The following is a 17497-nucleotide window of genomic DNA, read 5'->3' on the forward strand; positions in this document are numbered from 1 at the left end:
AAATCAGACCCCACACGGATGTAACTGGCCTGCATGGCCGAGTGCAAAATGATTTACGGATGTAAATTGTGCCTGCTGTGAGCTTTTACCTCGGACAGACTCGGTTCGAGGAAAAAAATTGGATTTGTGCACAGCCCCATACAGTAGAATAACATTGGTCCGAGTCAGATCCGATGTTTTGGTCCGATCGCACTTGGTTCGAAAATACGGTTGTCTGCATAAGCCCTTAGCCTCACTCTTCTGCTTTTCCTCTACCTTTTCACTCATCCTCTCATTGATGTTGTCAATTTCACGAATCAAGGCATGAATCTCCAGGGCTCCCTCCAAAGCCATACGATATTTCTTTAGATCACCATGGAAGCTATTCCATCTACGGGGGTTAAAAAAAAAATCACAGTAACCAAGTTAATATATCATATACATGTTTGAAAGAAACTTTAGTCCATGCAAAGTTGAACATTGATTGAGTTGGTGCCCACATCTTAGAGTATGAAATATAGCTAGGATGTATCATATTAGTCTGAGTAATGAGAATGCAACCTTGTGGACTCATGCAGACCCCAAAAAATTAAGTAGACCAAGATTAAAGCAGTGCTTCTGGATCCCCCACTGTGTCGGGAACTGCTCCTTATAAGTGAACACAACTGAAATGTAATGGGTGGCCAGGAGCATCGCTGCCAATGGACTAGGACTAGAGTTGAGCAAATTTTTCAAAACTCGGTTCCGATTACGATTTTGTTTTTTCAATATTCGCCCAACACAACCGAATGTCATTGGAGTCAATTGGAGCAGAAATTATCAAATATATTCGGAACCGAGTATCAAACATAAATTCGGCAAGAATAGGGAACCAATATGGCATGAATATGGCAAATTCACATTCAACGACCGATCCTGAACACATTTGCTCAACTCTACTAAGGAGCCACAAAGCTCCATGTATGCTCTAACTACTTTATTCTGGGAATCATTGGGAATACAGTAGTATTTGAAAGTTTGGGAACCCGTTCAGAATTTTTTATATTTCTCTATAAACTTGATCTAAAACTACATCAAATTTTCACTCAATTCCTAAAAGTAGATAAAGAGAATAAAATCAAACAAATGCGTCAAAAACATTAGACTTTGTCATTTTTAAATTAGGATAACGATTCAATATCACAAGACAAAGTTTAGTATTTTTACTAATTTGTTTTATTTGCTTCCCTTTATCTACTTTAAGGACTGGTGTGAAAAGGTGATGTAGATTTAGGTCAAATTTAGGAAAAAATATGGAAAATTGTTAATGGGTCACAAACTTTGAAGCCTCACTGTACCAGCAGTCAGACCACTAATAAAGCAATGGTACATTTTAGTGATATTTCACTTTGTATAACGTGAAAAGACTCTAAGGCTGGGTTCACGCGGGCGTATTTCACAGTCTATATATGCACCACCATGCCTGGACTCACCGCTGGTCTTCTGATCAGAGCTTAGAGTCTCAATTGTGTTTATGAGGCCATAAGTTTGGGTCTGGAGACTTTGGTCAGTCTGAGCATTGCAGTCCATACACTCTTAGACAGAGACAGAAAAGGGCCCCTGTGCAAGAACAGTATATGAGCCCTTTGCAGTCTAATCGTTCATCATAATGCAAAGTTTGCTCTGGAGGTGGAAATTGGTTCCCTTATCTCCTGGGCCCCTCTGTACAGGTTTCACCAACGATACGTTTGCACAAATCGATATACAGACCATGAAATACGTGTGAACCTAGCCTTTGGATGGCCTTAGTCTCATCCATCCTGCAAATTTAGGCTTAGGCTTCTGCAACTGTTCCAACACATCTTCCGCTTTACAAATTGCAGCTGCTTATTCACGTTCCAGTTTTTTCTTATTGACTCATATTGCTTTTAGACTGTAAGTTCATATATGACCGCTCTCGATCCTATATGGCGTGCCTGGTTCTCAATATCTGCACATTGTAGGGTTTGTGTATGGGGTCACTACACGTCTGGCAAAGCTAATATATACATTTGTGCCATGGAACTTACTTGTCATTCAGTTGCTTCTTCCTCTGATGAACAGTCTTTATCTCTTCCAGGTTCTGTCTCTCCAGCTTGGAGGCAAGTGCATTGATCGCTTTTATATGGGCATCATCCACTGTTACTTCCTGCAACATTCCCAGCAACAATGATAATTATCGCAACGGAACATGTGTGCAAAATGTGTCTTTTCATTTTAAAACAACAAGGTTAAATTTATAGATCGAGAGAAAGCAATGCAGTAATATGACGATCGTGGTCACAGAGGGTACGAACGTGATCAGGCCTGTACGGGAGGGGGGCTTGCCGACACCAGCGTCTGATTCACCTGGAAGGGGCCCGGGATTGGGCACATACCAGGAGAGGGTCCAGAATGAAGGACTTCATACCAAGAAGGGGCCCAGGATGTGGACATTATTACAAGAATGGGCCAGTATGGGGACATTATTAAAAAAAAGGGGCCAAGAGGGGGGACAATATTACAAGAAGGGGCCAGGAGGGGGACATTTTTACTGGTAGGGACCAAGACAGGGTTCATTATTACAGGAAGGAGAAAAGACAGGGGATGATTCAGTGGTGACAATACGTACAAGTTGGTTATGATATTAAAAAAGCTTCAACGTGGAAAACTTACCCCAGATCCTGCTCCACGGAACTCATTCAACTTCTTTGTAAGCTGCAGACAGTGTTCGTAATCTTTTCCTACATCTCCAACATTAATCATCACTTCCTGGAAAGCAATTACACATATTAATAAGAAAAGTGTAAAATTAGGAATCATCAGTGATCAACTTGCCAGTGATCAGTTACTTACCTTATCTCTGATCCAAGCCTCCACTTGATCGACCTTCTGCAAAAATTCTAGCAAGTCTCGCTTATCCTCCAGCATTTTGCCCCGCACAGCTACGGCTTTCTTCAGTTTCTCCCACTCTTCGAGCAGTGTCCGATTTTTCTGACGTATGTCAGCGGATTTGGGATGTTGTTGAGATACCAGAGACATCCCCATCTATGAATGACATATAATCGTACATCTTTCCTACAGTCAGAAGATGGTGTTACTACTCCAAGTGTTTAAGTGTTTCTCTTACCTCTGTAACATCTTGGATTGTCTTCTCATGCGCAAGTATCTCAGCTTCAAACACTTGATGCTTCTGTAAAAGTTTCAGTTTGCTTTGTATATCGGTGGAACCTTGCTGAGTGTCATCATCCAACATCTGCAAGCGCTCATTAATCCAGTATTGTGCCTGGGGATGGAATGAGTAATTATTTTTGCATCACATTAAAAGAAAAGGGATTGTCTGGTACTTTAATATTGATGATCTATCCTTAAGATAGGTGGCGATGCGACACCCGGCTCCCCCAGCCGTTCCCAATGTTGCAGGTGAACAGATGTGCTTAGTAAGGCTCCATCAACTGCATCGTGGCCACAGTGGGGTACTGCATATCCACCCCTATTGATCTAAATTAGGGTGGTTGTGCAGTATCTGTCCACGGCCACTATACAGTTGACGGAGCTGTATTAAGCACATCCGGTCACTCGCGGCATTGGGAACAGCTGGTTGAAGGTGCCAGGTGTTGAACTCCAGCTGATATCGTATTGATAACCTATCCTAAGGATAGACTATCAATATTAAAGTACAAGACAATCCCATAAATATTTTCTGGTCATTATTCCCATCCTAAAAAAGAAAAAAAGGCCTCATTTCATTGAAGTAAACAGAATCATGTAAAAAATTGCTATTTCACCCCTGTACAACTAAATTCAGTAAGGCTTTGGAAACAGACAGGAAAACGATTAAAGGGGCTGTCCATTATTGTGATATTGATAGGATTGGTCATCAATATCAGAAATATACAAAACTTTTAAGAGTTACCGTAGTTGTTTCTTTAACTTGTAAAAACAGCCAAGAATGTCACACTCTTGTTCCCTGCCAGTTAACATCTACAGTAGCTTCATTTTTTATGTATGTATATATATATATATATATATATACATATATATATATATATATATATATATAAAACCTCATCCACAACTACCACAAAAGACTTCAAGCTGTCATTGATGTCACAGGGGGCAATGCACGGTATTAAGAAATGGGGTATGTGAACTTTTGATCAGAGTCATTTGGATATTTTGGGTTGTCAATATGAGAAAAAATACAGTGGTTTGACAATAAATGGCTTCACCCAACCACTAACCATGAGTGGAGAAAAAGTTTTGTGTTATCACTCATATTCTCTGAAAAAAAGGCCAAGAAAGCAAAAATTCTGTGTGAAAAAGTACTCGCCCCTTCCTCATCTCCTATTCTTTTGCACATTTGACACACTTAAATGTTTCAGATCACCAAACAAATGTAAGTATTAGACAAAGATAACACAAGTAATAAAAGAATGCAGTTAATTAATGAAGGTCTTTATTATTAAGGGAAAAAGAAATCCAAACCTACAGGGCCCTGTGTGAAAAAGTGATTGCTCCCTAAACCTAATAACTGGTTGGGCCACCCTTAGCAGCAACAACCATAATCAAGCATTTGCGATAACTGGCAATGAGTCTTTTACACTCAGGAGGAATTTTGACCACTCGTCTTTGCAGAATTGTGGCAATTCAGCCACATTAGAGGTTTCCAAGTATGAACAGCCTTTTTAAGGTCATGCCACAGCATCTCAATCAGATTAAGGTCAGGACTTTTACCAGGTCACTCCAAAGTCTGAATTTTGTTTTTCTTCAGCCATTCAGAGGTGGACTTGCTGGCATTTTTTGATAATTGTCCTGCTGCATAACCCAAGTGCGCTTCAGCTTGCTGTCATGAACAGATGGCTGGACATTCTCCTTCAGGACTGTTTGGTAGACAGAAGAATTCATGGTTCCAATTACCACAGCAATTCTTCCAGATCCTGAAGCAGCAAAACAGACCCAGGCCATCACACTACCACCACCATATTTTACTGTTGGTATGATGTTCCTTTTCTGAAATGCTGTGTTACTTCTATGCCAGTTGTAATGGGACAAACACTTTCCAAAAAGTTCAACTTTTGTCTCATCAGTTGACATAGTTTTCTCCCAAAAGTCTTGGGGATCATCAAGATGTTTTCTGGCAAAACTGAGAAGAGTCTTTATGTTATTATTGCTTTCATAAGGAAGAGTCATGAACACCGATCTTAACTGAGGCAAATGAGGCCTGCACTTCTTTGGATGTTGTTGTGGAGTCTTTTGTGACCTCTTGGATGAGTCGTCGCTGCGCTCTTGGGCTCTTGGGGTACTCTATGAAGATTCACCACTGTTTAATGTTTTGGCAAATTGTGGATAATGTCTCTCACTGTGGTTCCCTGGAGTCCCAAAACTTTAGAAATGGCTTTATAACCTTTTCCAGACTGATAGATGTCAATTACTGTGTTTCTCATTTGTTCCAGAATTTCTTTGGATCATGGCATGATGTCTAGCTTTTGAGGATTTTTTTGGCTACTTCACTTTGTCAAGCAGGTCCTATTTAAGTGATTTCTTGATTCAGCATAGGTGTGGCAGTAATCAGGCCTGGGTATGGCTATGGAATTTGAACTCAGCTTCTCAAAGATGTGATAAACCACAGTTGTTTATTGTTTTGAGGGTGGGAGGACAATCACTTTTTCACACAGGGCCCTGTAGAACAAGGCCTTCATTTATAAACTGCATTTTGCGTTTACTTGTGTTATCTTTGTCTAATATTTAAAATTGTTTGGTGATCTGAAACATTTAAGAGTGACAAACATGCAAAAGAACATGCAAAAGAATAGGAAATCAGGAAAGGGACAAACACCCTCTCCCACAACTGTATATATACAAATATATATATATATATATATATATATATAAAAATACGGTATATATTGTGAGAAAGTGACCCGTGTCACAGGTAGAGGTCACTGTATATTCTCCCCAGGATACTCACGGAAGCGTATAGAGGTCATAGGAGGGCATTGCCATTGCAGGCGTAGCTGTGATTGCAATGGTGAAGCAGTGACCGATGTCACAGGTAGAGGTCACTGTGTATTCTCCCTAGGCTGTGCACGGAAGCGGATGAAGGCCATAGGAGTGCATGGCACTCACGAGCGTACTGTAGCTGTGACTGCAATGCAGACTAAAAATAATAAAAAATAAGTGTTGGTCTTGGACATGTTAGTGTCCAAGGCAGATTTAGAGAAAACCTGCTCTGGGGTTTTTGTATTTTGAAACAGACTGCAGGATGATAATCTTGCAGTCTGTTTCATTCCATGCCGGGCTTTCCATGTGGCTGAAGGCCACAGGATCTTATGTAAAAGGCCCAGCAGAAAAGGGTTTGGGTGTGTCAGGTCTGAGTTAGTGTGGTGTGTGCTGATGTGCAGAGCAGTTGGCTTTGCAGAGCTATACCTGTGTGAGGCAACACAGGCCAGCGGAGCCAGCAGCCAGGGCAGCTGAATAGTCTGGCACCCGCAGCATACACAGTGTTGCAGTCGCCCAGGGAAACTGGTCTCGGATGTGGATCTGGAGGTAGACTGTCCTGTTCCCGAAGAAGGTAGCATATTTAATGGCTACAAACAGGTGGATATGGTGCTCGGCTACGATTCAGAGGATATCAAGGGCTGTGTACGGCTGTGTGAGTAAAAAGGCATTAACACAGCGGTGCGGTCACCCAGTAACTGTTCTCGGATGTGGACAGGTCTTGTGCCCAGAGGTGAACTGGAGGTAGACTGTCCTGTGCCCGAGGGAGGACTGGCATGTGTAGTGACTGCAAACTGAATGAGTAAAACTGTGAGTTAGGCTGTGAGTAGAGATATTGACATGGCGATGAGGTCGCCCCCAGTAACTGGACAAAGGGAGATCCAGCATGTTTAGAGACTGCAATCTAAAGCCGTGTAGTATGCAGTGTTATGAAATGGACACTACTATTATATGCACTTGTGTGAATGAAACAGGAATGCTATGCACTTGGGTGAAATGGACATTTAATGTGTGAAGTAACACATTAAAGAGACTTTGTGTTTGAACTTTGTGGGTCACTGCCTCCTCACTGTGTATATATATATATATATATATATATACACACACACACACACACACACACACACACACACACACACACACACACATATATACTGTGATTGCTCCAATTCCCAGCCCTCTCTTCATGCACCCTGTGCTCTGGTAGTCTGAGACACTCCCTATGCTCTGGGTCGATCCATTCCAGTGTAGGGGTAGTGTTTCAGACTTGTAGAGCACATAAGCGATAGTGAGTCAAGGAATCATAGAAACTGTGCCAGAAAGAATAAAAAAGGAGGGCACCAGGTATTTAAACTATGCCTTTATTATGAAGTGATGGGTCACTTTAAGGAGCTGTCTAAAGAAAATCCTATTAGGACATATGTATGTCAACTCATTAGGTATTTGTTAATGTGAGTCTTTCACTGAATATAGAGGGGACGGTATCCTACCACAGATGTAAATAGTTATACATACTGGAATTTCTCAACCAAAACAGATGAAGAAAAGAACATTTTTCAGAGTCATGCCATGAAAATAGAGACATATCCAAAACAAATCCAAAAAGCGCAGGGTATTACCTCTGCTAGGTTCTGGTTGAATAGAGCCAGGAGGAGGGCTGTAGTTAACTCTTGCCGTCTGGCCTGACAGAGAGCCTTCACCTTATTCCTCCGCTCTATGACCGCGTTCAGTTTGTATTGGACCGGTCTAGTCTCTAATCTTTTGTTGTCTTCCAGAAGTTTGCTGGCTTGATCTTCTAAAGACGTCACCTGAAAGATGCAACATTAGTCAGATTCCTATAGAACGTCACCGGATTTCTCATGTGTCAGAGGTATCAGTTTCCTGATAACACTGATTGAAATAGTTACCAGGCTGAACTATTTTTTCCATAAATTAATAAGTTTACAATTTTTTCTTTTAACAATTCTTATTTTAGTGAAAATGCTATATTTCCTAAAGTGCTGATGCAGAGAAAACTAAACATGTCAGGAACCTCACTAAACGGGAACCTGTCGTGTGCGCAAGCACTATTAACAAGCAGATATAGCTTTAAGCTGCAAGTTAATAGCGTGTTGTTTGGCTGCCACACTGAAAGTGCAACTACCGAGAGAAAATTAATGTTATACCTCCAAAGAGCCGCCGGCTTTCAGTCATAGAGGCGTGCCAGAATGACTTCAGTCACCGCTCAGTACACCATGAGCAGCAGCTGTAAGCACGCCCCGGAACTTTGCTCTGCACAGATGCACTGCACTGTGAGCTGTCAATCAAATTCCCAAGGGTTTGGTTAACGTGTACTGAGTGGTGTGTCACGTACTGGGTTGTGTTTTGCTGTTTCAATAAAATCAGTGCTTTATCTGCAGAAGATTATCACTACAGGACTAGGTTTCCCGTGCCTCCTTGTCAACTGCTGTGTAACCCCACCCCCACCACTGATTAACAGTTTTCTGCCTATGCACAGTGTACACAGAAAGCTGCCAATCAGTGGTGTGAGGTGGATTACTTGGGCTGCAGAGTTAAGGATGGACTGGATAGGTGCGAGAGTGTTAGCAGGTAGACCACGGATGCTGCATTAGTCAAGGTGGGAGATGATGAGGGCATGCACTAATATTTTAGTAGATTTCAGGGTTGAGGAAAGGACGGATTATGGAAATATTTTTGAGTTCGAGGTGGCAGGAGGTGACAAGAACACAGCCGAGGGTTACTCTGAAGGTATTGCTCCTGGTTCAGAGGAATAGCTAGATCAAGATGAGGAGTTAGGTGAGATGAAAGAAAGATGATGAGTTCAGTTTTGTCCACATTGACCTTTAGGAAGTGTGATGAGAAGAAGGAGGTATGGCTGATTGAGACTCTAGGATTCTGGACAGCAGAGGTAACATCTGGGCCAGAGAGGTAGATCTGAATGTCATCAGCATATAAGCGGTACAGGAAGCAATGGGGCTTTACGTATATACAATGAGCAGACCCATGCCTTTTAGACCACATAAACAGTAGTAGTATGAAATATGCAAAATGTGTACAATTCTCATGGGCACTAAAACCATGGTAGAATACCACATAGGGGTAAAATTACCTTTTCATCTTGAGATGAAAGAAGCTTCTCAAAGGCTTCATGCTTTTTGATCAATTGTTCAATTTCTCCAGCAGAAGCTCCTAGGTCACTTGACATCAGAGTTACCTGCAAACACAGATGGAAACCAATAATGAGTTTTATTGTTTTTTTTAATAGCATTTTGAGAATACTGTTTCTAAAGGTACACCCTATAACATTTATAATGAATGTCAGTGGAAGCTAAAAATACAAATTAAAAATTGTTTCTGCAGTCAGCTTAGTTTTGACAATGGAGACATCACAGTTATTGCCAGCTTTATGCATAGAGTATATCATTTTAAGAATAGTTTCATTCTTTTAGGGAAATGTTATCTCGCTAATACTTTACAGTCACAACATGTGCATTGAATTGAGGATTTTCTTATGGAGCAGATATTGAGAACAGCCTTGCTTTTCATCTTGTAAACACAGTGTATAATGATCAAAACCTTGAGAAGTTCATTAGTTTGGAGCTGGTCTCCTAAATTCACACCATCTGGATGGGGTTCGTAGATTGAAGAATGTTTACTTTGGTCGAAGAAACTGTTTTGTCTTCTACCAGTAGATGTATAAACACCCCCATAGTATGGTTTGTTATTAGTGATGGATAATAAATGTGTTCTTGGAAGTGAATTGATGCCAGAGATGGTCTTTATTGAAGATATGCTTTGGGTCTTAAGAACAGATGTTCTACCAATTACAGGAATATATTATGCCCATTGTTTATAGAATTCAGTCTTGCACGCTTTAGGAGTTTGTGAGCTTTATCGAGGAATGACTGTACGAAAAAGGAAATTTTTTCCCTCAATTAAATTAGCTACTGAGAACTGTTGCAGCACAGCATGTAAGGTAGTGGTTCCCAAACACACTACCACAAGAACTGCGAATATTGCAGTAAACGTCAGTCTTTGGTAACAAGATGACTTCATGTATTTTGTTTTTTTCTCAATAACAGTGTAGCATTGGCGTCCCTGTGTGTCCTCTTTTTTCCTGGCAGAGAAGGCAGACTCCCTCATCGCCCCGGCCCTCTATTACTCTTGCTGCTGCGGTCTGCCAGGGTTTGTGCACGTCTGGCAGATCCATGGGTACTGTGTTCAGTGGGGCCCACCAGTAACATTGACTTTGGGGGGCCCACTTTTCAACTGCATACAAATATTACACTACCCTCATTCACAAATTTACCTATATCTCTATTTAATAATAAACTGAGTGGTTTTATTAATGAATGATGAGATGTTGATTTTTCTGTACAAAGTGAAACAAGTGAATTATGCCAAGTACTGCCCACAAAGTGGTGTTTGGGGCCCAGATCTGCAGAGGGGCCTACCGGGGTATTCCCTTGTTCCCCTATGGGCCAGTCCGAGCCTGACTGCGTTTAAGGTGCGCGTCTGCTCCCTGTCTCTTATAGAGCATTGTCCTAAAGTGTTCCCAGCCAGTGGCAGGGAGACTCTTACTATTTAAGGCACATTCACCTGTTGGGAGGTGCCTGAGCAAAGTGCTCTGCCAGTTTTCTGCACGTTTGCTAGCTATCAGGTCCCCTATCCTTGTTTACCCTCCTGTGCCTGCCTGCTCCTACCAGTGGCCACCTGTTTTTGCCAGCACCTGCTAGTATTCGCCAGTACCAGCCATGCCCGCCAGCACCGGCCATACCTACCTGTATAGCAGCCGTACCTACCCACACCTGCATTGCTTTCCTGTATACCACCCGTGCCCACCAGCAACTGCTGTGCCTTGCCTGTATGCCAGCCATACCTACTTACACCTATTGTGCCTTCCTGTACACCAGCAGTACCTGCCTGCACCTGCCGTACTTTCCTGTAAGCCAGCCAACACCTGCTGTGCCTTTCGGTATACCAGACAACACCTGCCGTGCCTTCCTATATACAAGCCGTACCTAGATGCACCTGCTGTGCTTTCCTATATACCAGCCAACACCTGCTGTGCTTTCCTGTGTACCAGCCATGCGTGCCAGCATCTGCCTTGTCTTCCTGTATATAAGCCATTCCTGCCTGTACCAGCCAAGTCTTCCCATTCCTGGCCATTCCAGCTTCCAGCCCCTTTGGGGGTCAGCTGCTGTGTATCCGAGGTGTGTCCTGGAGTAGCACCTGGCGCCCATCTATAGCCAAGTCTAATCCCATCATCAGGGGCTCGTTTCCAGGCTCTCCTCGGTCCACAGCACAGTGGTTTTACCAACAAGTACGTTACAAACAGTAACTTCTATCACAGCCTGTAACGGAATATAGCAATTACCCGACATAAAATAATCAAAGATAATGCAAGAGTGAACAGGAGCCTTCATGAGTGGGTCAATTCTCATTTTTGCGTTCTTGCTTTTTCCTCCCCCTATTCCAAGAGCCATAACTTCTTTAAAATAGCTGTCTGAGAGCACCTCTCACTTGATCATCTAATTTACTGAGAAACGGAAATATAATCACCCAAATGACTGGAAGCGAGTGGCTGTATGGTAATTATAATTTCATTTTCTCCCCGTAGCCACTGCTCCATTAAACCGGTCAGCCAGGATATTAACACAATGTAGCAGCAGATTACCACTATACCAAGGGTGGCACGGTGGCTCAGTGGTTAACACTGCAGCCTTGCAGCGCTGGGGTCCGGGGTTCAAATCCCACAAAGGACAATATCTGCAAGGAGTTTGTATGTTCTCCCCTTGTTTGCGTGCATTTCCTCTGGGTACTCCGGTTTCCTCCCACATTCCAAAGACGTACTGATAGGGAACTTAGATTGTGAGCCACATCAGGGACGGAGTCTGTAAAGTGCTGTAGAATTAATAGTGCTATATAAATGAGTAAAATAATAATAATATCTGCAAGTAAATACCAATTTTGTAGGTGGCAGGTTCAATTTGGCAGATGCAGATAGCTCTTCCACTATGGACCACTGACACTTAAAGCAATATATATTTTCATCCCTGAGAAAAACAGTTTCCATGTCTACTGTGATAATGTTAAAGCGGTTGTCCAGACTTGGGGTACAAGTTTGCGGTCACTCTATGTGTCTGCAGACTTGTGAACCCTCACAGCGCACACAGTATGTACCGTCAGAATTCTCCAGTGCTAGGAGTTTGTGGTCATGTGACCACATGTATGCAATATACATACATCCAGCCACATTCCAACTAGACATGTTCAGCCTCTTTCAATTCACTTGTACTGAGTCAGGCCGCATATGACCAGTTGGCATGTGACCACACATATGTAATTTGTATACTTCTGGCCACCTTTCGACTAGATGTGTCCAGCCTCTCTCAATTTGCTTGTACTGAGTGAGGCCGCACACGACTAGTTGGCATGTGACCGCATGTATGCAAACCTCATACTTTCGATCACGTGTCCGCCTGCTCCCAGTACCGGAGTATTCTGACAGTGTGCACACTGCGCGCTGTGAGGATTCACAATAGAGTGACTGCAGACTTGTACCCGAAGTCTGGACAATCCTTTTAAACACATTGTTCGTATGCTGGTATTACATTTGTGTGATTGCATTTATTTATACATTTCTTTGACCCAGTGTAAGATCTTTCCAATGATGTTAATGTGGCATCATACGATTCCAATTAATAGGACAGATGCCCGTTACCAGCAGAGCTCTCATCTGCACCACTTACTCCCAATTCTGATTGGAGGGCCGAGGGACAACCCCCTTAAAGAAATGGACCATTATTTTATGAACGTGAATTTGCCTTATGCATGTATAAGTGAAGATTAGATTTGATTTTAAGCATTACGTACAGATCAGTGTATTGCAGACCGTGTTTGTGTTAGCCGAGAGTAAACCATATATTTGTAGATACGCTTGACAAGCTGCAAAATGGGATAGTCATAGTCGTGAAATATTGGCATGTGCAGACATGGCAGAGCTATAGACGTGCTATATTTCACAGTGATTCTTGAACCTGTAGTTGGATACTTTTCGGTAAAAAGACCTGATCTGGTCATGCGGTGTTTGTAACATAGTGCCGCTGCTCAGGTCATGTCCTATCAAAGGTCATAAAAAGCTGCTCCGGGGTGTATGCAAGCAGATTAGACTTTGGACGCTATTCGCAGCAGGGATTCCCGGCAGGGGGCAGATGGACTGGCACGGGAAGGAGTAACCAACAGCTGGAAAACTGAACTGGAAATCTAATCCTAAACCTAGCGTCTGTGTCTGGATACTTGGCTGTCACTGGATAGGGCTACACAAAACCACACCGAGCCATTAACTTGATAATGTATTTACTCTGCTCAGCGCAAGACTGACTATAGTTAACTCCATGACCGCTAAACACATGACGCCAATGAGTCGTAGTCACACTTACCAGGCAAAATTAATTTACTCTATTTGCAAGATAAACACGCCGACCATGCAAGGAGAAATAGGGGGTAATAGAAATTCGGTCTGCAATTTACAACTGTGCATGGGAATTGCTAATCAGATTATACGCGCAGGCATAGACTTGGCGCCATGCCACAAAACTGGTACATTTCAGGTCATTGAAATGATAGATAAGGTTTGGATCTTCTTTTTCTGGTGGTGGCGGGGGGGGGGGGTCATGAAATTAATGTAACATAAGACTGTGTTTTCGATCTATTGTATCTTCAGTGTATATCAGCATAGTAGCAGACAAAATAAACGTGAAGGAGGTCACTTATTTTACATGTGCATTTGGTCTCACGTCATTCTGAACTGCAAGAGAAATCCCAATAAGGACAATCATACTTCACTTTTCCTTGTATGAGTTCTATCAGTGTTTTCCACAAGTAGCACTCATACCTATGACAGTCTGTGGACAGGGGTGTTAGGATTGTGGTCATAGAGGGCGAGACCACGTCCAGACCCTTGCCGGAAGGGGACCTACCAAGAACAGCGTCTAATTCAGCTGGATGTGTGTCCGAATACACACATTCAGCAGAAATATATTGTGGCCAAAAGACCCGCCGGCTCTCTGCACTGCAATGCAGGCCAACAACCAATCAGAAGCCGGCAGCTGACATCATGTGCCATGCCGGCAACGCCAAAGTCAGCTGCCACTTAATGAGTCTCCTACAGAAGAGAACGTCAAGTGACGTTGGCGCGCAGGAAGGTAAGAAGAATCTTTTAAATTTTTTTTTATTTTTTTGAATCTGTCAGAATGGAAAGGGGAACACAATTACAGGAAAGGGCCCAGGATAGCGGATATTTTTACTGCAAGGACCCATGATAGAGGACATTATTACTGTAAAGGGACAGGATGCTGGACATTATACCAGGAAGGGGGACATTATCCTATTATACCAGGAAGAGGCCCAGGATGGAGGACATTATTACTGGAAGGGGCCAGGACGGGGGAAATTGTATCAGGAAGGGACCCAGGATGGGGGACATTATTACTGGAAGGGGCCAGGATGGGGGAAATTGTACCAGGAAGGGGCCCAGGATGGAGGACATTATACCAGGAAGGGGCCCAGGATGGAGGACATTATAGCAGGAAGGGGTCCAGGGTGTGGGACATTATTACTGGAAGGGGCCTGGATGGGGGAAATTGTACCAGGAAGAGGCTCTGGATGAGGGACTATATACCTGGAGGGGACCCGGGATGAGGCACATTATACCAGGAAGAAGCCCTGGATGGGCGACGTTATTACATGTAATCGCTTTAGATGGGGGACATAATTATATGGGAGGGGATGGCGATCCCCATATGATCTTTGACACTGCCAGAGCCAATACATCTGACCAACATGCAGCGTCCTTCTGACTCTAGTTATATCAGGAAATCAGGAGACTCGATAAAAACTTGATGCGGTTTTATTATCTGCGTAGGTTTTATTATCAAAATCATCCAATTTCTTCATCAGGAGCAGCAATTACCTGCCTCTCCTCACTATGAATGGAATAGAATAGAGCGACATGACCGCTGCCACATATCTAAGGGCTCATACTCACTTGTGAAAGACTCGCACGATTCTCGTGCGAGTCTCTCGCATGAAAACCTGGTACTCGGACCGGAGCGTGCGGCGGCATAGAAATACAAGTAGCCGCACACTCTGATCCGAGTGCCGGCGGCAGTGCCAGGTTTTCATGTGAGAGACTCGCACTAGAATCGTGCAAGACTCTCGCAAGTGAGTATGAGCCCTAAGGGGGACTACAGGGCGGACATATGCAACCTATGCAGCCACACAGGGGCCCAAAATGTAAGGGGGCCATCACTACCTCCAAATCAGGTGGAATTGTGCATTATGGTGAACTGTTGGACTGTAAAGGGTCCATATACTGTTGTTCTCTCCCAATCAGTGCCAGCAATAATATATTTCTGTGGATAGGTGACACTTTTTTGGAGGAGGAGGGTAAAAGCCCTGTAAACATTTGAATCCATCCTAAAAAGTCCTGATAAAATAACTCTAAAGAAAAAAATTCGGTCACCTCTCGGATACTCCCTTAAAACCCCTAACTTACACATGTTCTTAGCGTCATCACATAATTATCTTGGAGAGTGATTCATCTTGTCACCTGTGGTAGCTAAAAAGTCATAGCACATCTTTTTCCAATAGTACTGGAAATGAAAAATCCTTGAAAAGTTAAAATCAGTGAATTTGGAAAAGTTTTCTATTGGTTTATAGCTATAGAAATGTGCAGTCTAAAGACCAAACGTGATGTCTGGGGTTTGGCCAGAGTGAAGTGTGATATTTGGCAAAACTTTCAGTAGTGACTTTAATTTATGTTTTCAGCCAGTCCTCAGATCCCATTTTATAAGACGGCATTTATTTTCTTAGGCATGTGGAACGGCTGCTTTGTGCGCTCTACTCTCGGCTGGCTGTATGTCTGCTGACATGAATGCATGATAATATACCACACCAATTAGTCGGTAAAATTACACTCAATGAAAATCCCTCAGGACTTTACAGCGAGGGGCGATTTCACAAGAATGTTAAAGACACAGCAGAATAAAAGCCAGTGCGAAAGAGTATTATGTAAGGGCAGGACTTTATTTCAGTCTTAGCATTTGGTGAAGAAGAATAATGAGTGCTGAGTCCTGTGTAAGAACTGATCTGAGAACCCCAAACATTTAGGTTTGCTATGAGACAAAACCCAGTTTCTAATCTGCAAGCGATTGTCTTAACATTAAAAGTGTATTCCCATGTTCAAGATCATATCCCAATATGTAGTAGGTGTTATAATAAAATTAGTAAATACCTCCAATTAGAAATGTAGTGTAGTTCTTCTGATTAGCTATGTCGCTTACCACATGTACAGGACATTGCAGTAGCTTAGGTATCCATGCTTATGACCCCTCATATTGAAAAGTAGTTAGTTGTTAAGGATCGTAACCATGGATATTAAAGCCACGCTGAGGGGTGCTCGGCCTTTTGGCTCCACTTGCCTGTGTTGTTTCACACAGGTGGAGCTCTGCAGAGCCTTCTGCTCTGCACGCTTGCAAGACCAAACTGACACACCCAACCCTCTGCTTCAGGGTTTTTACAAGGAACCTGTGGCCGTAAACCACATGAAAAACCCAGCTGGGAAGGAACGGACCGCCCCACTACCATCCTGTAGTCTGTTTCAAAAATAAAAGCCCATGGCATGTTTTCTTAAATCTGCCTTGGATAAATAGCTTGTCCAAGACCAACACTTTTATTTTGCATTGCAATCACAGCTATACCTGTGACTGCAATGTACTTCTATGGCCTCAATACGTCTCTGTGGGCATCCTGGGGGGGGGGGGACACATAGCGACCCTCGCATATGGCACCGGTCACTGCCTCACACATACTACATATATGGAGGCATTTGTTAGCAGTGGCGCAATGAGAGTCTTATGGGCACCGATGCAAGCTATGGACCCCCATCCTGTTTATATATATATATATATATATATATATATATATATATGTCCTCCTTACTAGTATGTGGCCCTCATCCTGGCCCCATTATGGTACATATACCCCCCATCCTGGTATATGTCCCCATTCTGCCGCTGTTCTTTAATGAATTTTTTAATGAAAAAAATAAACCATTATACTCACCATTGGTGAACATAGAAGTCATTGGGCCCTATAGCAGACATATAATGCACTCCCCATAGTCCTCCATATAGTATAATGCATAGCCCATAGTCCTCCCTATAGTATAATACACTCCAATAGGCCTCCATGTAGTATACTGCTCCCCATAGTCCTCCATACATTATAATGCACCCACCATAGTCCTTCATATAGCATCATGCACCCCTCTTAGTGCACCATATAGAATAATGCACCTCCCTAGTCCTTCATATAGTATAATGCATTTCAAAGTCCTCCACATAGTATAATGCACCCATAATTCCCCATATAATATAATGCACCCTCCATATACTGTATAATGCACCCCATAGTCCTCCATATTGTATAATGCACAGCCCCTATTCCTCCATAGATA

The 17497-nt window shown here is 42.8% G+C and overlaps 1 protein-coding gene across 1 annotated transcript in view; it reads right to left on the reverse strand.

Moving 5' to 3' along the window:
• SPTBN5 (spectrin beta, non-erythrocytic 5) overlaps positions 1-17497 on the reverse strand; it is a 313866-nt gene that overhangs the window by 81713 nt on the left and 214656 nt on the right. Inside the window, exons 35-41 of the mRNA XM_073586632.1 lie at positions 9086-9190; positions 7596-7784; positions 3107-3262; positions 2833-3024; positions 2653-2748; positions 2028-2146; positions 256-370 (exon numbers count right to left, since the gene is read on the reverse strand). Coding sequence (XP_073442733.1) covers positions 256-370; positions 2028-2146; positions 2653-2748; positions 2833-3024; positions 3107-3262; positions 7596-7784; positions 9086-9190 — 972 coding nt within the window. The remainder of the gene's footprint in view (positions 1-255; positions 371-2027; positions 2147-2652; positions 2749-2832; positions 3025-3106; positions 3263-7595; positions 7785-9085; positions 9191-17497) is intronic.

Source organism: Dendrobates tinctorius, unplaced genomic scaffold (genome assembly GCF_039654945.1).
Source record: "Dendrobates tinctorius isolate UK_male_01 unplaced genomic scaffold, ASM3965494v1 ptg000010l, whole genome shotgun sequence".
In the NCBI taxonomy this organism is placed as follows: Eukaryota; Metazoa; Chordata; class Amphibia; order Anura; family Dendrobatidae; genus Dendrobates; species Dendrobates tinctorius.